A 21,864-nucleotide genomic window follows, 5' to 3' on the forward strand; every position below is an offset into this window, starting at 1 on the left:
CTGCTCCCTCACGTAGTACAATAATGAAATAAATAAACTAGCCATTTGTAATTTCAAACTCCCTGTAACTATGAAAACAATTATGATTTCGCTCAAAAAAAGAATAAAAGTCATCCTGCCTTATCATCTCATACAAAATAAATAAAACACACAGAAACACACTGTCTGTTTCACTATGACTTTAAGTGTTTAACACAAAACACATAAATGATGAAGAAAAACATCAAAAATATTGTTCATGTGTTACTTTGGTTATTACTACCATCCTCAGCACCCACAATCACCTCCAGACAGCTCAAGCAGGAGGCTTGCATCTTAAGATGATAATACACTGCAAAGAGAGACAGTTTATTACGGACTGACCGGCCGATTTGGTCTGACACTAAATATTACTCTAAGCAGAATCTGAGCTCATTTATATGGGAAGAAAATCAGAATGCAAAGAATGTATGTATGTATGTGTGTGTGTGTGTGTGTGTGTGTGTGTGTGTGTGTGTGTGTGTGTGTGTGTGTGTGTGTGTGTGTCTGGAGATGCAAAAACCTGATAATTAAGTTTGTTTTATTGATGATGTGATTTGTGAGATTTTCAATTTGTCAGCTAATGTGCATCTCCTCCTGTGAGGTCTGGCATCTGAACATTACACTAATAAGAAGTCTTGTGTTTTCTGGTAAATCTGTTGTTATGATCAGTACATCTGAGAGAAGCAATATGCAGATCACAGGAAAATAATAATTTATGAACTGACAAAAGTGTGATAGTTAAATGGACTAAGATAAAATAAACTATATCATTTTCACACTGTAATGTGTTTTCATAATGGGAAATGTCTTTCAAGCAGATCAACCCCGTCCTGTCCTCACTGTGTCTCCATCATGGCTGAGTCCTGGAGCCTCAGTAACTCTGAACTGTGAGGTTGAACATCCGTCTGCAGGATGGAGCTTCTACTGGTATAAAGCTGTTCCTGATCGATCAGAGAAATCCTCCAGTTATGAGCTGCTACCTGATGGCAGTGGGACTGCACAGGACTCCTACATCATTCATGGACAGACACACACAGCAGGATATGTGTGCAGAGCTGGAAGAGGAGACCCAGAGTATCACACTGATCACAGTCGACCAAAGTTTGTCTGGTCTGCAGGTCAGTTAGTTTCTGTTTATTCCAATGAGCTGAAGTTATGTCATTTCTGACTATGATCAAGCCAGACTGAATTTACTTGTTCCTTGTTTTGTAACTCTTTCCTTCATCAATTACAGTAATAGCAAAAAAGAGAAAATGAATATACAGCAATGTGCAAAAGTTATGAGCCACTCCTCATTTTTCAGTCAGACTTTCTTGTAATTTTTAACTTTCATGTTGCATTCTGGTCAAATTTACCAATTTAAAAGTTGGACATACACACGCATACATGTGCATATATATATACACACACAAGCACCTTGGGTTCTCTGGTAGCCACTCTGGTAATTGCTGTCCACTAGAGCCTCTCTTCCATGGAAACAACTCCTGTGTTGGCATTTCTCACAGACAGCTGCAACATTGTTTCAACAGCACTGAACTGTTCTTGTAGTTTTGATGTATAATGCTTTTTTGAGGTGATACTCAAAGGTCACTGTTTGGCAACATCATGGCAGGTTGATATACCCTATGTGAAGCTCTTTGATCACCACATTAGTGAGGACAAATGAGGCCAGGAAATTGACAGTGAGGATGGATTAGATAAGGAAGTGTCAGAAGCTGAAGACGGCAGGGAACATAATCTGTGCAATCCAGACCTAGAAATGACTGATCAGGAGGAATCCAGTGATGAAGAGTTTGCTGTCAGATTCAAGTAAAAGAATGGGAACTTAACCCCACCTGAGAATTAAGTTAGTTTTCAGCTGAAAATGTCATCAGGATGACCATAGCACCTACAAAATGTATTGTGTCCTGTATTGATGACATCAAATCGTGCTTTGAACTATTCTGGACTGGGTCCATCAAACCCAGTGGTAAACATGACCAACTTGGAGGGGAAACAGATTTACAAAAAGAATTGGAAGGAGGTAACCCAGAAAGACACCAAAGCATATATGGATCTTTTGATTTTGAGTGATGTGTATAGATCCAGAAATAAATTTACCAGCAGTTTCTGGGATGCAGAAACTAGTCAGACAAGGGTCAGATGTACACAAATAAAATATTCCTGGTCACTTTTGACTGGAAACATAACAGATGTTACTTTATGTGACTGTATAAAAATTTTAAACAGTTTCAAAAAATGTCCTTGGTGTATTTAACCCAAAGTAGACAGTGATAAATAGTACAGTATGTTTCATCTGATTATTTCTTTCATTTAGAATCATCCAGAAATTCTGTTTTTTAGAATGTAAGGCATTTAAGCTTAAATTAATGAGACATACAGGCCATAAATAATAAACAGTCCAAAATCTAACACAACAAGTAGTGATAATATATTTATTATTTTAGTTTTTATGATGAGTCTTAATGGAACAGTCACAAACTTGTTTAACATGAAATGTGCACCACAGAATAAATCCTTAAAATAACAAATGAAATTAACATAATACAAAAACAAAAGAAAACTGAGAATGCTGGGTCAAAATGACCCAGGACCATGACAAGTTGTCCCCCCATCAATTGTCCTTATTCTTAGATACACATAGTATTCTGGATGAATATCAGTCTAGTTTCTGAGCCTTCCACAGCACAGAGTCTGCTCTACTGAAGATGTTCAATGATGTGCTGGTGACTCTAGAAAAAGTACAGTTTTAATTCTTTTAGACCTGAGTGCAGCATTTGACACTGTTGACCGCACAATCCTATTAAACTGTTTGAAGACATGCGTTGGCATTCAAGGTTGTGCTCTAAAATAGTTTGCCTCTTCCTTAGAGAGCAGAGCATACTCCGTGATGCAGGGAAAGAAATACTCTTGCCCTGCTACACTTGCCTGTGGAATACCTCAGGGCTCTATTATGGGCCCTGTGTTATTCTCCCTATACATGCTCCCATTAGGCTCTATTTTTCAGAAACACCAAATTTCCTATCACTCTAATGCAGATGATACACATCTCTCTTTAAAACCAGGCGTTGATAGCACATTGCAGAAAGTTTCAGATTGTCTTAGTGACATAAATTGCTGGATGTCTTTGAACTTTCTCAAACTAAACCATGACAAAAGTGACATTAGAATTTTTGGCAACCAAGACTCTGTTAGTCTCATAAGAAATGACTTGGGCCCACGATCAGGTAATCTACATCCCCATGTTAAAAAATCTTGTTTTCAGTTTTGATTCTACCCTCAAGCTGTACAAACAAAGAAATTCAGTTGTTTGTGGCAGTTTCTTCCAGCTCAGGAGCATTTCTAAACTCAAAACTATCTTGTCATCTAAAGATCTGGAAACCGTTATCCATGCCTTTATTTCATCACATCTTGAATACTGTAACTCTCTTTATTTACGCGTCTGTCAATCAAGCCTGTCCTGCCTGCAACTTGTTCAAAATGCAACCGCAAGGCTCCTGACGGACACCAGAAAGAGAGACAGTATTACTCCGATACTCACAGCTTTACATTGGCTGCCAGTTAAATACCAAATTGATTTCAAGATTTTATTATTTGTTTTTAAAGCTCTACATGGCTTGGCTCCAGCTTATATTTCAGCTCTCCTTAGCCTGCACCTACCCACTCGAACTCTGTGTTCCTCCAGTCAGATGCTTTAACTGGTTCCACGCTCCCAGTTAAAATCCAGAGGTGACAGAGCTTCCTCCATCGCTGCTCCGAGACTCTGCAACAGTCTTCCCTCTTTTATAAAATCCTCTTCCTCTTTTGTCATTTTCAAATCAAGTTTGACGACCTATTTTCAAAGGCTTTCGGATCTCTTTGACACCGCTTTTATTCTGTTTTAGCTATTCTGGTGTTTTATCTCATTGGATGATGTATGCATGTGTATATGTATACATGTATTTGTGTCCACGTGCGTACCTGTGTGTGTGTTGGTGTGTGTATATACATATATGCATGTTAGATAATAATGGAGATACGCTTGTTTATTCTTCATACAATAAACAATTTGATAGGGTTCCCAACAGAGACCGCTGTGTGTTTTTCTATCCAGATATTCTTTTACGACACTGGTAGTCTGTTTGGCATCATTTTAACTTCTTTAAGTACTATTAGTTAAAGAGGACTAGTTAAATAAATTATAAGACATTTTGCCTACGAGAGTTCAGGTTATGTTAAAAAATAAAGGTGGTAATACACACAATCCTTGTCTTATATATGATACATTCATTTATGTTTGCATGTTTCCATTTCCTGTTTTCCTTGCAAACTATTAAGAAATGAGGCATGGCTCAAGGTTTTGAATAGTGTTGTTTGAGATTTTTTTATTTATTTATTTGTACACTTAACAATGCTGCCATTTTTATCCAGGGTACAATTTTTAGGTTGACCAAAACGAACATCTTGTTAACTTATAACTTATTAGCACATAGTAAAAAAAAAACCCAGATAAATTCAAATAATATTTAACATCTCTGAGCTTTGTCTCTTCACTGCATGTTGTTTCCAGATGTTCATTCAGCAGCGTCTCTCACAGTGAGTCCTGACAGAGTGCAACACTTCACCTCTGACTCTGTCTCACTGACCTGTGAGGGAAACTCTGCCAAGGCGAGAGTGAGGTGGTTTTCTGATAATGGCCAACTGAACTCTTCTAACTGGAGCAGAATGACTGGATCTACATACAAAATCACCACATCAGAGTCAGATACTGCAGTGTATTGGTGTGAATCTGAATCAGGAGACTTCAGCAATGCAGTCAACATCACTGTACACGGTATGTAAATGATTACCCCCAATAACCTGGTGTAAGTTATTGTATGTGGCAAAGAAGAAGAAGAATATTTTCCTCAGTGGTTCAGACATATCCCCTCTGTGAATCTCCACTTTATCACAGTGGAGGGGTTTGTGGATTCCAGTAATCCTAGGAGCTATGGTGTCAGGGGCAATTTACCCAACCAATTTACATTTGCTTGATGGATTTAGAGAATGCATTTGATCACATCTCTTGGGGTACCCTGCCTGTTGTCACAGCGTATTCAGTCCCTGTACAACAACAGTGAGCCCATAGAAGAGTGGCCAGGGGAAGGAAGTCTGCACTTCTCTGCCTAGACTCCTTCCTACAAAAAACCCCAAAGTTAAAAAATCTGGTACACTAAATTTATATTGCAGACTCACAGGCAGGACACAGGAAACATTTGGATAACACAGTGATTTTTCATTTTTCATTAAAAGAAAAGCTGATTAGTCTTGGGATTTCCAACATTCAAAATCCAAAGTAAATAAAGAAATGATGCAATCCAAATATCAGAAATAATGTGGAGCACTCATGAAGCACACGGAAAGCATACCTCGGTAACACACACCTCCACGGACGAAACAAGAAAAGATAAAAATAAAAAACTATATACAAGAGATAGTGAGGGGAAATGAAACAAGCAGGGAACCAGACACAACTGAAAACAATCAAGAAATTCCTGAGAACAAGGACAGGAAATAAAACTAGACAAGATAAACAAGATCAAACTGTAACTAAAAAAAGGAAAGAAGACAACTAGATAGAGAAAGAAGACTAATTTAACACAAGGAGGAGAGAGGAAGGTATGGGAATACTGAAAGACAGAAACACAGACAACACAGAGACCATAAAGTGATCAGTGACTAAAGCTGAGAACATAAAAAGTGATGATCACCTCTCTCATTGAATTTTGAGTGTTTTAATCCACCTTGTTAAACCTGTGGTGTTCCCCATCAAAAGTGACCACCATAGGAAATCAATGGGAATCCACTCACCCGCTCACTCACTGAACGATCCACTGAATGACCCCCTGAATGGCCCAGCGAATGACCACCAAAAGATCCACTGAAAGATCCACAAGAACTGAGTTAGGTTTTCAAAAATGTCTTTTGTGCTAATTTAAGAGCAGTTAAAACCGTGACCGTGAACACTAAAGTAAGGGGTGGGAGGTGAACACGACAGGAGGGTTTTTAAAACTCTAACTTTGTGCAATTCAGTTTGTTGTTGTTGTTGTTGTTTAGGCTCTTTCCATCCCTAATAGTGTGACCAGAACTAATGTGATTTGCCTGTTTTGCAGATTATGATCCTATCCTGGTGAGTCCTGTTCATCCTGTGACTGAAGAAACATCTGTGAGTCTGAGCTGCAGTTCAAGAGAGAAAATACTTTCCAATGTGATGTTTTATCACAATGACAAAATTATTCAAAATGATACCCGAGGGGAGCTGAATATCTCTGCAGTGTCAAAGTCTGATGAAGGTTTCTACAAGTGTCAGTACTCAGGAAGACAGTCAGCACAGAGCTGGATGTCAGTTAAAGGTGAGCAGGATCAAAACATTTTATTTTTCATGATCTATTGTAGGTGGTTTATCCAAATATATTTATAGTAGATACCTTGTCTACTGCACTATAATATGATCTTAAAACAGGCATGTATTTTTTTTTCAACAATACTGTGGTTAACACAAATGCCTAACATGTATAAAATTCCCTGGTTTGAGAGTGATAGCAGATATAAATCCCTGAGAATTTAAACAGCAAGTTCAGTTCAGTTTATTAAAGTTAACCGTTCATTTTTCTTATTTGCAGTAGCTGTGTCCAGTTCTTCATTTCTTCTTCTGATGATCACTGGACTCATTTCTGGAGTCATATTTATTTTCCTCCTGTTCCTGTTCAAAAACCTCTACAGAAAGAAAGGTGAGACTCTTTTCACTCTTTAAAGTGTTTGAATGGGCAACGTTCCTAAACTGGAAACCGTTTGCAAAAATGTGTAATACATAACCATGTAAATGCAAATTTTCATTTTAAATTGTTAAAGGTTCTGCCGATGATCAGAGGGTGAGTCAGGATGAAAATCAACAAGTCTACTCCTCTCTTCTTCATGGTTAGTTTTTCCATCTAGTTTAAAATATCCTGATGCCTTTCTCTGCTGCAGCTTTAACACTGTTGAATTAAACAAAACTAAGACATTTAACAACATTTAATCATATACAGCGGCGGTCCCCAACCTTTTTTGCGCCACGGACTGGTTTATGCCCGACAATATTTTCACGGACCGGCCTTTAAGGTGTTGCGGATAAATACAACAAAATAAAACTAGTACCGGTACCGAAAAAAATATTCATTCACAACACACGTGAAAAGACCAAGGAAAACTGAGTTAACGATAAAAACGATAACAAAACAACGCTGAAAACCGATAAAAACCCTGAAAACCATACATTTCACACCTGAGCCTCAACTCTCACGGACCGGTATTGGTCCGAGGCCCGGGGGTTGGGGACCGTTGATTTACAGCATTTATAAGTAATAACAAATTTTCCAATTTCAGGGTATGTTTGTGCTTACACTGACAACAAAGCTTATCTCATTGTATTTTAATATAAATGTTACTGACAAGAATACTTGTGTTCACATTAGTATCACAGACATGTGGTGACTCATTTTCTCTGGCTTGTAGGTGATCGTTGTGTCTATGAGACAATCAGAGGCTCTGGAAATACTGAAAACGGTACAGTATCAACTTTAATGTATAGTTAGTGGAAAATTGTGGTTATAAAATAACAGTGATTATCATTAAAACCAATACTAACATTATTATTTTAGTTTGGGCAGAAATTGATTACACCCACAATTTTAATGTAGTGCACAGCTGTTTCAGACTGAGAGTATATTATACAGATGTTCAGTGTTGGTCATTAACTCCCTGAAAGCTCATTATTGCTCAATTCTGCTCATTTAAGCTGAAGATTGTAAATTTATATTTAATTTATTTGTGCTTTGCTCTTTAGGAAACTGGGTGACCCGTGTGATGTAGGTCCAGAGAGCAGCATGATCCTGAGCTGTTGTGTGGACAGCTCTACAGGCTGGATGTTCAGTCATTTTCAAGATCAATTTGACCAGATTAAACACATATTTTCTGTCTGGGTTCACTCTACATGGACATCTTCACCTTTCTGTATTGATAACAATTCATAAGAATTATCAGTAAATTAGCTACCATTATCACATAATTTATGATTAGCTGTTAATAGCAAGTGGTGGAGGAATTTTTTAAACCATTCCTTAAAGAAAAGAAGTACTCAAATACTCTGAAAATATCCCACTAGACTCAAGACTCAAGAAGTTTACTGTCATTTCGTATGGTGTTACCCAGCCTGAAACGAAATACTGTTTCTCACCAGCCTCTACAGTGCAATAAGCAATTGTGGAGATCAGGGAAATATTTTACTGCTACTATTCATAACCATCATTACCATTACATTAATTATCATTTCATCAAAGCATTTATTCAATAGATTACATAGATTATTCTTAGTTAAGATTATTACACCTATCACAGAGAGCTTCTGTCTGGTAAAAGGTCAGAAGCGTCAACGGGCGGGGTGAGGCTGAGTGCATTTTGAGGTCGAGACATACACACACACACACAAACAGTAGTTAGACTCATGTTTAGGTAAGAGTTCAAATAATAGTTTGCAAAACCTTGTAACTGTAAGATTGTGTTTGCATAAGGGACAGTTTGTTCCAGGAGATAAGCGAGAGTTAGAAGATTAATAGGAAGCACCTGGCCTCGAGACGGAGAAGATGTCCTTTTAAATGTGTCAAAAGTCGTCAACAGAACATTTGTGGTTTTGAAACTTATGCATGTATTGTATCTGCTTTGACGCATGAGGGGGCGTCATAAATGATACCCTGATGTTATAATAACAACTGCTTGTGTATTATTGGGCAGAGATCGATGCTGTCTGTGTGCAGTGTTCATCTCCAAACGCGTGTGTTCATTAAAATCATTGTTTGACCGACTCTCCTGGACCAATTGTTGTTTTTTGTGCTCACCCTCAATATTTGAACCCAATACAATACAGTTTAAAAAGAGCAGCAAATAAGGCATAAATAGCATAAAACCTAAGTTCTAAAACAAACTCCAGTCACATTTGTTCGGGTAGATAGCAGCGGTCCTTTCACAGAAGGAATACTTTCACTACACACACATCAACATTACTGCTTCATATATTTACATTTGAGCTCATTTTAAATACTTCATATTCTATTTCTTTCATCATTATTTTTTTTAAATATTTGATTTTAAAAAATATGAATCAAAAAGCTTAAACAGTGTGGCACGCCCATTAAAGAGAGAGAGAGAGAGAGAGAGAGAGAGCTATCCTATGAGCATGAAAAGAAGTGGAGGTTTCAGTGACAGTAACCGACTGCGGGACACAAGATGGCAGTAATGTAAAGGATCACTTTACTGGGACCAAACAGCAAAGCAGGCTTCTTCATCGTATTTCTACCTTTTCTCGTATATCTTCTTCTTCTTATCCCTGCGAAGTGTATAATAAAATAAGGAATATCAGGAAACTTTAATAATAAAATGTCTTAAACACCAATATGAGGACAAGCTATCAAGTGTAGTCATTTACATCTCTTTTGCTATGTTAGGCTGCAGTTTAACATCTATAAAAAATATGTGCATCAGGAAACCTAACAAGAAACACAAATGTGCTTACAATATTCATACAGTGTTTGAAGACTGTGCCATTTTAACATCAGTTCAAGTTAGTTTCTGAAATATTTCCCCCTTTGGATGAGGCTCACTGTGTGGTTTATTTAAAAAAAACAAAAACAAAAAACACTCGTTCTGCAATAATGCAGCAGCTACGTCAAGAAAGAGAGACAAACAGAGAGAGGGGGCAGGACTTCATTTTTGTTTGAGGACTCTGTTTCTATTTGTTTTAGCTCATTCACTTCCTGTGGCTGAATTTGTGACCAAGCCACAATTTTACCTGAATGGAAAGATTTGTATCACCATGCATTAGTGTAATGCAATAACTTACATTAGTAAAGCTCAGCTTTGTCAGTTGAGATAAAAATGAAATAAAGGTTATAAGTACATTCAATGAGGAAGCTCTATAATCACACACACCCACATTGTCAAGCTGATTGTGACATCACTGGTCTAGTCCAATCATCTTTCTGCCACCCTTCTTAAGACGAATCAGCCTTCAGTCCACGTACTTTAAATGTCACTGCACATCTATCATTCTCACTTGCAGATGCCTTCATAATGATCGTCTGAATATATGGACAATAAAGAACTGTGGCCTGACCTGACTGTTCAACAGGCCAGGGAGAGTCGAGCTGTACATAGTTCTTCTATGTACAGCTAGACCTGAAACTGCAATAAATTGTTTCAGAATCCCATTTGGACCTTAAATTTTGCACTTCACTTAGTGATTCATTCAAAACTACATTGTTAAGTTTAGAAAAGGGAAAGAAAATTCTAATTTAATTCCATATTCCTCCTTTAGTGCTGTGAAAGGTCAGCTAAAGGTTCAGTCTTGAATTTGGTCTTCTATGATATAACTAGCTAAATTTCATCATCTGTAATATAACAGAACCCTGTTATTAGTGTTGGTTTATACAGTACAAGAATTTCCCACCCAATTATGTCTTCATTACTTAGGAATTCTGCTTTCCTGCTGACTTGCTCTAAAATTACACATCTAAAACACAAGATGGTGCCGAGGCTCTTCAACTTCAGTTTTCATTAAAAAAAAAATTTGTATCTTATGTTTAGACTTCACTACTCATTCACTATATCTATGGTTCATTCAATATACACAAAATGCAAATGTTTTTTTATTCAAAAAGGGTTTTAGTGGGCAACAGAATCAAATAATAGACATGGACATGAATATTGTAAACTAAAGCTCGTTTAACTTATGGGAAAAAAGCATTGAAACTGCATTTCAATTCAAAACAGAGAAACAAAAATAATATCCCTGGCCAAAATTGGGCAGACTTAAAAATAAAGTGCTATTTTAAGTACTTTAAGTACATTGTCTTTAAATAATAACACTAAAAATTTCAACATAAATGCAGTTTTTCTTCTTAAAAAAATAAGGCAGTGTTGTGGAAGTTTTCCATTTAATAAAGCCTGCAGACAAGCTAAACCAAGCTTAGTGAGAGAATGCATCATCGCGGGGCAGACGATCAGCAGAGTCTCTAAGGCTACGTCCACACTCGCCCCGATAGATTTGAAAACGGCGTTTTCGTCCACACTAGCATTTTCAGTCGTTTTCACAGAGTTGTGCGTCCACATTGAAACGGACGAAAACGCTTACGTTCCAGTCCTGGGGATTAAAGAATTTGAAGAAAAGCTATCTGGAGCATGTATAAACTGATATTAATCTTTAATAGCACTGTCAAAATTGAAAGCAATCAAAACAACTGCTGTATAAAGCACTCCGCTATCTTTGTTTAATTGGTCACATGACTGCATCACATGACTAAAATGCGTCATCGATTTAGAAAGTCTGTGTTTTCGAGTGTCCACGCTGCGACGGGGCAGCTCTGTTTTGAAATGTATGTGTTTTTGAGAGCGTTTCCAGGACAGAAAGCTGTGGGTGGGTCCCTTCTCAACTGGCCCACCACTGCAGTCTGTCTCGCTGATGGCAGTTTCTGCTCTGTACAAACTCAGGGCCCTTTTACACTGGGCTTCCTCATCTGAATCAGAGTCTGAAGACAGAGGAGGCTCTTTGTCTTTGTTGGCTCCTTTGTGGTGGCATCTTTACACTGTTCCTGCAGCAGGACCTCAAGGCTGGGCCAAACCTCTTCTCGCTCTCTAGTCAAGACTGCCTAAACCAAGACCAAGACAATACCAAGACCAGAGGGTCACAGACCGAGTCAAGACCAAGACAAAGTCGAGACAAGACCAAGACAAAAAAGTCTTTAAACCGCAGCCAGATGCTGCTTCGTTTACGGGTGTCAGGCATATTTATGTGTTTTTGCAATGCACTCGCACAGCCCTCCTCACTGCTGCCTACTGTCTCACTCAGAAGAGGACAGACCCATGCTCTACTTGACTGTCGCGTCACCCTCTCTGTTTTTCACATAATGATATTATCCTATATCCTCGTATGTGATTGGCCACAATATGGAGGGATTGGAGCATAGCTGAGCCACTGTGTGAGAGCTGAGCAGCGAAAGGAAATTAAGTGAGGAGCCGGCTCTCGCTCAATGGGAGTCGACTGGGAGTTGATTCACTACAAAGCACTCTCTAAGCACGGCTCTTAGAGCTGATGCTTTTACGCATGACACATTATTGTACATTACGTTGTGTGTCATTGATACTGTTGACTCCAAATCTCCTGACCACTATGTCGATCTGAGACAGCAAGACCGAGACAGTGAGACCAAAACAAGACCAAAGTCCATTGAGACCAAGACAAGACCAAGACCATGTAAAAGTGGAGTCTCGAGACCGGTCATCCAACTCTAATAGCTACATGTTGGGATGGGTCCTTTGTGAAGGCAGTCTTAGGGTACGTCCACACTAATACGTTTTCATTTGAAAGCGCATCTTTTTCTCTCTGTTTTGGCCTCCCGTCAACAGTGAAGGAAAAAAGCAATGTTTTGAAAATGCATACATTTGAAGACGGTGCTTTCGCGTCGCAGTGTGGACAGCAAAAATGGAAACTTTTTGAAAACGATGATGCATTTTAGTCATGTGATGCAGTCAAGTGACCAATTAAACTAAGATAGCGGAGGGCATTATACAGCAGTTGTTTTGTTTGCTCTCAATTTTGACAGCCCTATTAAAGATTAATATCAGTTTGTAGATGGTTCAGATAGCTTTTTTTCCAACCCTTTAATTCTTACTCGCAGCAACTCCACCTCCTTCTTAGTCCATTTAAAAAACTCGGTGCTTTTCCTCGACATTTTGCTGCGATGTTTCAAAGAGCCGGAAAGTAAATAAGCGGCAGACAGAAATGAGGCAGGTCGAATCATCTTGCGTTTCACGCATGCAGAGTACTGGAACGTTAGCATTTTCAGCTGATTCAATGTGGACGCACAACTCTGTGAAAACGACTGAAAACGATAAAATGGACGCGGAGGGTTTTCAGACGAAAATGCCGTTTTCAAATCTATCCGGGCTTGTGTGGATGTAGCTTTAAATTTCACTATGTAGTTTGATCATTGCAGACCTCCATGGTGTGATGTGGGTGGCAGAAAACAGGTAAAACCACTGAACATGAGACATATGTCTCACCTCCAAGAAGCTCAGGTCCAAACCTGTAGTAGTTCAAGAAAGTAATTATCAATCTACACACTAACTATCAACTATAGAGCTTTTTGAAGAAACAGTAAGAATACGTTTAAAAAAATAGTTTTATTTGCCTGCATGGCTCCAGGACAGTCACCAGCTTTTGGAGAAGCAGCCTCTTGATTCTTCAGTGGACGAGAAACCATATCCAGTGTTTAAAACTGGTTGTTGATGTGAAGTTTTTAAAGTATTTAAAGTGTACAAAATAAAATGTTTTATAAATGTGGCTTGTACTATTAATGTTTAATAGTCATTAAAACTAGAAAAGTGCTGCATAAACCCCACTCTGTGGTATTTCTTCTGAAACTGAGATGTTATTTGATCCTGAGCTTCTGTCTCTTGCCAGAAAAGGGGAAACAGCCGCTGCCCATGAGTTGTGCTGTTTGTACTAAGTGGGTGTGCTATGTTATATATATATATGTATATGTATATAAAATACATACAAAAATATGTGCATCAGGAAACCAAACAAGAAACACAAATATAGCATTCACACAGTGGCTCTGTTTGCAGCTTTGCTCTGCTCTCCAAACATCAGACTGACAGTGTTTTGTATGTGGTCAGCTCAAACAGGTCTACATTTTGGATTTGCTTTAATAGTTCTCAGTGGAAACAGTTTATAAAAGAGTCATAAAGTGTTTTATTTTAGATGTCAGTTTTGATTTTAAAAACATTACTCACATTTCCCAGGAACCAGCCCACTGTGTTGTCACTGACACAGCTTACATCACCATGAAAACAGCAGCACGTATAATCTGAGAGAGAGGGCAGGTCTTCCTCTTGCTTCATGCCCACCTCTGGTTAAGGACACTATTTCTGTTTTGCATTAGTGTAATGAAATACTTTGTCAGTTAAGAAAGACTTATTATTGTATGAATCTGTTTTCTTGGTTGTTTATAAAGTTCTGTACGTAAGATAACCTAAACACTTCACATTTAAAAATTATTCTGAAATTGTGATCTTATTTTGCCTTTTTAGCTGCTCAGTCACGCTGTATAATAAAACTTACTGCATGTCTATTTTTTTTTTCGGTTTAGTTTTTGTATTACAGTTCTTTTCATAAAGAAAGAACCTGATGTTTCTGCAGCAGCAGGAGAGTATAAAGATGTCACAGCATGCTGTGGTCAGATCTTGTTAAGTTGCTATTTCTGTGTTAAAAGGAAGGAAGCAGAAAGAAGAAGTTAAAAAAACGTCTTCTGTTCTTTGGTGTCTCGTGTGCTGCTGCTTCACTCTCTCTCTTTACAGAAAGTTGTAGAAGTTTTCAGACGTGTCACTGCTGGATGTGAGGATGAGACCCACTTTGCTCTGTGAGCTGGGCCTGTTCTGTGAGTACATCACATCTATTACATCTATTGTTTGATTAATACTGATCGATAAGCATGTTTTAGTAAGAAGAACGGAGTATGAGTTATTTGTACAATTTCAGGTCATGTGATCAGAGAACTCTCATGTTTTGTTATTAATATGTTTTTTGATGGTTCACTCTAATCTGAGTCGGTGTGTGGAGCTGGTTTAGTTTATCTAAGAAAGATTTATTGTCATGGTTTGCTGTGTGGCAGGCAGGATGTTGGACCCAAGTGTAGGACTCGTAAACAGAGGAGTAAACTCAAAACGATAGCTTTAACGCTGGAAAACTTCTCATCCAAATATAAAGCAAAACTAGAAACTCAAACACTAGAAAATAAACCAGAAACTGAAAACTAGGAATTGACTTGGAACAGGGAGGAAAGAAACACAGAGCATTATGAGTGTGCGACATGACAAATGACAGAAAGAAACACAGGACTTAACCCTCTGGGGTCCAGGGTATAATTGGCTGTTTTTGACTACTTTTGATTTTACCTCTATAGTTCACCTTTAAAAACTGTTTATCTTGCTTTGTTTGGTATCATTATTTTCAGCACAACCTCAAATATCTGAAATTTGAGGGGTTTTTTTTCATTTTGGAATACTATATTAGCACAATTGATCTAAATCCAGACAAAAAATTCAAAATCAGAGTAGAAAAAAGTTATATTTTTTACTGTAAAACCCACAAACATGTTTAACGAATCATTTTCATAACTTGAAATGCAAATAGAAATTGTACATTTCTAAAAATTATGCACAAGTTTTGCAAACAAAGTTATTTAATACCATTTACCTAAAAATGCAGCCAAGGCCTCAGGCGTTTTTTATATAACCATTTAAATCTATTTACAGAACAATCAGGTGTGCTGCATCAAATAAGAAGGCACACAAATTACTTGTGCCACTTCAAAAAATAGTTATTGTTCAGTGTGAGACAGAGGAGAACACCACAGGGCTAAACCCTGCAGGTCTGACAGCAGGAGGTGTATCAGTCCAGTTTTCCATGTGGAGACAGCGTTTACACTGGAATCTGCCTTTGGTGACTTTTTTGGAGCAACTGTAACATTCAGCAGTATAAGTGACACACAGGACAATGAGAGGATGGGGAACAGGTGGCAACACAGGCGGGACAAATCAGACCTAACAACACAAGGGAAGCAAAACCAGACACACTGCACACAGGACAGGGGATATCAAAATAAAACAGGAAACACACGACAGGCACAGAGGCACAACCTTGACACTGAACAGAGAGAACACGAAGCACAGGCACAGGAGTGACAAACTGCGACATGAGACACGACTGAGTGGGGAACATGAAAATAAACATGAAGAGCACACACATTCTGTAGACATAGATAAATACATGAAAACCTGATGATGTGTAAGTTTTGTTTTTTGTTTTTTTCTCTTGTTATTTCAATTATATTTGCATGTTCGAAATAAAATTCTATCTATCTTATCTTATCTAATCAATCTATGACAGAACTAAACATCAGGGGCACAGGAACAAAACACAAGAACTAGAAATCACAAAACAAACAACAACTAAAGCTAGAAATACAGATCCACAAACAATAAGACTAGTAATAATAAACCAGGGGTAGGTACCTGGTTGCCTTTGGTTGCGTTTAGTTTAGTTATGTTTCACTTAGGTCTTCTGTGTTAGTCTGTCATGTTTCCTGTCTTCTGGTTCATGTTGTCAAACTTGTGTTGTCATCCTCTGTTTCCTGTTTTATGATGATTGACAACCTACAGAGACATATTTGAGTGTTGCTACTTTGATAATGTCTGAAGTTTCTGTCTTTATTGTAGTGCTCTGTACACTTCTCTGCACTGGACACGCTAAAGGTGACTGAACACTTTTCACTTTTTTTGTTTTTTATTTATCTTACTTCTGTTTACATACTACTGTTTCAGTCTTAAGAACTTTTCTTTTTTTTACTTAATTACTTAATTTATTTATTTATAATTTTGTGAATATAAACTAAGGTTGTGCCTTCAATAGTACATGAAGTGTTTCAGATTGTTAACTTTGTGGTTGTGTTGGATTCTAGATGCTGTGCTAACTATTGAACCCAGCTGGTCCAGTTTTTTCATCGGAGAGTTTGTTACATTCAAATGTGACATGAATGAAGGAAAAGACACTGACTGGTATTACAAAATCAACAAGGATGGTCAAGAAGTTTTCTCCTACAGGCCAAACAAAGACTCCAAATTAGAAATTACATCTACAAGTCACAGTGGTGAATATCAGTGCATTGGTGACAGGGTGCGCTCACGTGATAAAAAGATCAGTAATACTGTCTCTATAACTGTATTAGGTAAGTCTTCAGTGACCGACAGCATAAATGTATGATCCCTGTTCAAATAATCAACTGAACAACATTTAATTAAATTTGTCATTGAAACTTGAACTTTAACCAGGACCACTGTGAAGTCAGTGCGTCAATACTCACAGACTCTGCAAGTTGTCATTAACAAAATTAACAAATTGAGTTTTAACAACAGAGTCAATCGTGGTTGAAATTAAATTTAATTACATTTCTAAAGGAAAAGAAGAAACATGAAAAGCTTCATGAAGTTTAAAGTGATGATGTTTCTGTTATCTAAACCAACTAACCAGCATTAGTTTACATTCAGGGCCATAGAATGGACAAACATTTAGACCGTGGTTATTTAGAGATCAGCAAATATTAATCTAAATATAAACTTTATTTTTTTTAATGTTCTTATGTTGTTATAATGAAAAACACATATTTATTTTTCTTCCTCTTTCATAACTGCAGATAAACCCAGGGCCACACTGACAGCAGGAACAACAATCATACCAGTAGGGGGCAGTGTGACACTGACCTGCTCTGTGCAGAGCTCTGATGGATGGAAATATGAGTGGTTCAGACGAACCCAAAGAACCTCTGAAGGTCAAATCAGAGATAAACAAAACAGAGATATCAGAGTATCTGAAGGAGGAATCTACCGCTGCAGAGGAACAAGAGGAAACCCAGTTTACTACACTGATATAAGTGATGAAGTCACCATTGAGAAAACCAGTGAGTTCAGAAATTTAGTTTGAAATATACATTCACTCATGATTATCAAACATACAATGTGAAGTTTTCTGTGTTGATTTCATGTTTCTATTTGTATCTCAACTGTTAATATGTGTAAACAGTTTCCAATAAAGTTGTTGTAAAACAACAACCCAACTGGCCTCAGATATTCAGAGGTGAGACGATCACTCTGACATGTGAGGTGCAGGAAGGAGGTGAAACCACTGAGTGGGAGTATGAATGGAGAGGACCCAGGACACCCACACAGTGGACACACAATAATGATGTGACATTCAGAGTTTCTGAGTCCAGCAGTGGAGACTACATGTGTAAGAGTCGACGCAGAGATGACTCATATTCTTCAACAGAGTGGAGTGAAGCCTTCACATTGTCAGGATCAAGTAAGTCATGTTTGTTGTGTGATCTCCATTTGACAAATGTCATCATGGTCAGCACAGGATGAATTCAATGGTCTACAAAGCATGTTACATTGTTAGTCAGACAAAGAGCTGCAGCTGATAGTAGCCTCATTGTAGACAGTTTGTCACCACTTTGTGTCGTGAACTTTCAGCTGGTATAGAGACGCCAATGCTGACCTGCTGCTCCATCACCTGAGGACAAGCACTTTTAAACACCACATCTGAAATTCAAACTGTTGAGTCAGTGTTTCCACAGGCCCCGCTAGTTTAGAGACTTATTCCTCATGAAGAACGGAAAACAAGACAGAACATCTTCAACCGGTCTTTAACTCGCTAACGAGGGAGAGCTTTGGTCAGAACCAGGCAGTGGAACAATGCTCCTCACCTGTTTCTAGCCCAAATCCTTCAAAGAGCAGCTCTCCTCGCAGCTATTTATTCCCATGACAGTTGCAGTTTACACAATACAACACAACACCTCCTACCGTAAAACCCCCCAATGGTTCTAAGACAAGGTACTGTGTGTGTGTGTGTGTGTGTGTGTGTGCGTGTGTGTGTGTGTGTGTGTGTGTGTAAGCACCTGTATGTATGTGTATGCATGTGCAAAAAGAGTTGAAGTGAACAACATGCTTATTAACACCTCTTTTATCATGCTGAGTTAAAAAAATAAAAATAATTGCTCTCATACCATTTCAATTTGGCCTCATTCCTTCCTATGTGTTGTTGGAAACTGTGAATTTAAGAGGTGGTATACAAGACGTAAAGTGAAGGCATACAACATCAGGGCAGTGTGATCTTGACCTTTGTGTTGGGTTTAATATATATTTTCTTTCTGTCTTTGTCTAAACTCAACAGCAGATCAACCAAAGGCCCAAATAACGTCAGACATGAGAGACATTCCAGTAGGGGGCAGTGTGACCCTAAACTGCTCTGTGAACCCATCATCATCATCTGGATGGAAATACTACTGGTACAGAGATGAGAAATCTTCTGAAGCCCCAACAACACAAGATGCAGTTTTCCACTCAAATGGACAAATCAGTGTCTCACAGGAAGGACTCTACAGGTGCAGAGGAGGAAGAGGAAACCCAGTTTACTACACAGAGGACAGCCAGTCAGTCAGGATTGGGAAAACTGGTGAGTTTTTTCTGAACATGAATAAACAAACATGACTTTTATAAATCTACAACATATCTGGCTTCAGATATACAGAGCAGAGGCAATATGAAGTATATGAAAAATACACAGAGTGGGAAGTATAAATAAAAAACTACAAAACATCGAAGGAAAAGTATATTGAGGAAGCTAAATATTTCACTGCACGATAGAGACTACAGGTGTAAAGAAAAACTGAAAAGTGCACAGCAGTTTTCTGCAGACTGGAGTAATTACTTCATTTTGACAGTATTAATTTTATTCTCTAGACAATATTTAGATGACAATATGATTCTACTTATTGTCTGGCTCCATATCTACTATATAGTTATTATTGTTAAAAATTCACACTGGCTGCAGAAAAATGCAAGAGCTCTTCTGAATTTAAACATTTTCAAAGTTTTACACCACCACAGTGCCATGTTTACTGTGTAAATACAACATGATAAAGTAGCAGTATAGTTTGTTTGTTTTTTCTCTGCAGAACTGACATTAACTGTATTTGAAGTACCAAGAGTGAATCAAAATATTGTGTCGGTTTAAAGAAAATCTTTGCTCTAGTTACTATAGCAACAGGAAACACTATGAATTACATAGACAAAGGGTACGTTTTACTAGTCTTAGACATCATGGCTCAGTTGCCATGCAGTAAAAGTAATTGTATATTGCACTGCACTAGCTGGAACCTATCCTGGTCCTTTCTGTTACAGTGTATTCACACCGAACTAGTGATGTGCGGATCGATCCTAAAATATCGATTCCTCCGATACCAATCATTTATGTTCTAGAATCGATTCTCACATTAAAATATCGATATTTTAGTGGTTTAGAGTAAATTTGTAGTTCATCATTAACAGGAACACAGTGGAAAGAAACTATAACATTCGGATTGTCTACATTCAAAGGAACTACTTCCTCTTCCGCCTTTCATAGTCATGTGCGAAATATGGCTGTATAAATGTCTTGCAGCCGCTGGCTTGCGCACTCACAACAATGGCTGAGCGTAATTGGAGTAATTTGCGGACATATTTTACATCCACAAACAGCCCAGACGTGGTTTGCGATACATGTGGCAAAAAGTGAGGTGTTGTGGCCATACTTGCCAACCTTGAGACCTCAGAATTAGGGAGACATTTAAAAAGGCTGTTGGGGGGTTGATAAATAAATTTTACAGTGTTTATTTATCGGATAAAATACGTTAAATGTCACCGTTATTATTGGCCGGCCCGGAAACAGCGGGGGTGTCCAAATTCAGAGGCTGCTTCCACCTGAGGCTCTGCTCCCTGCTATCTAAAATATAACAGGGCGCTGACTCTCGACCGTCTCACACTTCTGTTTAAACAGTTTTCTGTTCAACGTTTATTCAGCTGTGTAAAACCCCGGAGGAACCCTCCCGAGGGATTAATAAAGTTAAATTAAATTTAATCTAATCTAATAACTTTATTCTCAGCCAAACCGATTTACTCGCGAACAAATTTTTAAGTTATCAAAGTGACTTATATGTCATGTTTAACCCGAGTAGTGAAAGACCGCGGGGGTTTGAAAACGATGTGTCGGTCGGCTCAGATATTTGAAGTTTACACAGCTACATTCTCACCTGAAAATATGTTAAAAGTTTTTTTTTCGACCCAGGAAGAGAAATAAGAGTAATATTAAAACTAAGTATCCGGAAACTGGAATAGGCTGGGCCTAGGGTTGCCAACTCCCTGAAAAATAAATAAGGGACACCTCGTGGCCAGGGCCGGGCGACCCAGTTGTCTTCACCCTTCCCAGTGTGGTGAATTTTTTAGCTCTTTTTTTGTGTGTGAAATTATTTTTTTTAACCATTTGACTTGAATTTGATTTAAGTAGATGCGTATTCTTTGTGATATCAACACATGGGAAACAAAAATCATTTAGCCATTTATTTTTAGCTCAAAATGACAACATTAACACAATAAAACAGGTCTCTTTCTTAAACAGAAGCCTGTCATGCTTAACTTTTGATAATAAAAGTAAATCTTTCTTTAAAAGAACTCTGTCCTGCTTAACTTAAAATTATATAAATTAATAGAAAACAATAGAAAGAAAAATATTCTTGTAACAGTGCACATTTAGTGCATTTAGTGCAATTGGCTTCAGTAGAGGCATTATTTCAGCTTTTGCTCCCGTTTGTAAACCCACTTGTTCCCATGATTACGCGTCATAACTCATCATCATTATTCATCTATGTATTACTTTTATGTATTACTCATCTATTTGTTGTAATCATCTATCCTTGCAGTTGTTTATTACACAAAATAAATTATATTATCACACTTCTGGCCACATAGCGCTGATATTCACTGCACATGCCCATTTTAACCTTAACCAGAGGGTTTAAAAACAAACAAACCAGTGTTTACCATATCTGGTTCTGCCGTGGCCTGGTAGACAAAAATTGGTTAAGGGTTCCCCGAGCTTTCACGCCCCTCATGTTCTTCATGTGCCCACCATTAGAAGCATGCCTATGGAAAAAGTGCGCCGGCACACAGTGCAGTGCGCTTTATAGATGTTATCGTGCACTTTTCCAGCCAGGTGTTTTCCTTTTCCCATTCTTCCCTGCACTTTTGCAGCCTTTTTTTCTTTCTCTGAGAGGAACAAACATTGCTGGTCTAATGCCAGGCTCACACTGTGCGATTTTTGGCCCATTTTGAGCCGATTTTTGAGTCGTGCGACCAATTTGG

General features: G+C 38.1%; 2 protein-coding genes and 1 long non-coding RNA gene across 4 annotated transcripts in view; all 3 read left to right on the forward strand.

Moving 5' to 3' along the window:
* Positions 1-21,864, forward strand: part of LOC146522302 (Fc receptor-like protein 5) — a 76,671-nt gene that overhangs the window by 43,028 nt on the left and 11,779 nt on the right. For both annotated transcript variants that reach the window (XM_085153690.1, XM_085153691.1), the window contains 3 exons: positions 17,325-17,588; positions 17,711-17,989; positions 18,860-19,141. In XM_085153690.1, the coding sequence (XP_085009816.1) occupies positions 17,325-17,588; positions 17,711-17,989; positions 18,860-19,141 (825 nt within the window). The remainder of the gene's footprint in view (positions 1-17,324; positions 17,589-17,710; positions 17,990-18,859; positions 19,142-21,864) is intronic.
* Positions 391-6,806, forward strand: LOC146522305 (low affinity immunoglobulin gamma Fc region receptor II-like). The gene is made up of 3 exons (XM_085153713.1): positions 391-1,139; positions 4,571-4,834; positions 6,153-6,806. Exons 1-3 carry the CDS (start codon positions 818-820, stop codon positions 6,458-6,460), a joined length of 894 nt encoding a protein of 297 aa, XP_085009839.1. The 5' UTR covers positions 391-817; the 3' UTR covers positions 6,461-6,806.
* LOC146522306 (uncharacterized) lies at positions 6,888-8,364 on the forward strand. The gene is made up of 3 exons (XR_014873054.1): positions 6,888-6,957; positions 7,534-7,584; positions 7,865-8,364. It is a non-coding gene; the product is annotated as an uncharacterized LOC146522306 (long non-coding RNA).

Source organism: Neolamprologus multifasciatus, chromosome 3, assembly GCF_963576455.1.
Source record: "Neolamprologus multifasciatus chromosome 3, fNeoMul1.2, whole genome shotgun sequence".
In the NCBI taxonomy this organism is placed as follows: Eukaryota; Metazoa; Chordata; class Actinopteri; order Cichliformes; family Cichlidae; genus Neolamprologus; species Neolamprologus multifasciatus.

Excerpts from the sequence above, each read along its gene's own strand:
- LOC146522305 (XM_085153713.1), top strand. The coding sequence starts at position 818 with ATGGGAAATGTCTTTCAAGCAGATCAACCCCGTCCTGTCCTCACTGTG. Across the intron at positions 1,140-4,570 it reads AAAGTTTGTCTGGTCTGCAG|ATGTTCATTCAGCAGCGTCT; the intron begins GTCAGTTAGTTT and ends TGTTGTTTCCAG. Across the intron at positions 4,835-6,152 it reads AGTCAACATCACTGTACACG|ATTATGATCCTATCCTGGTG; the intron begins GTATGTAAATGA and ends CCTGTTTTGCAG.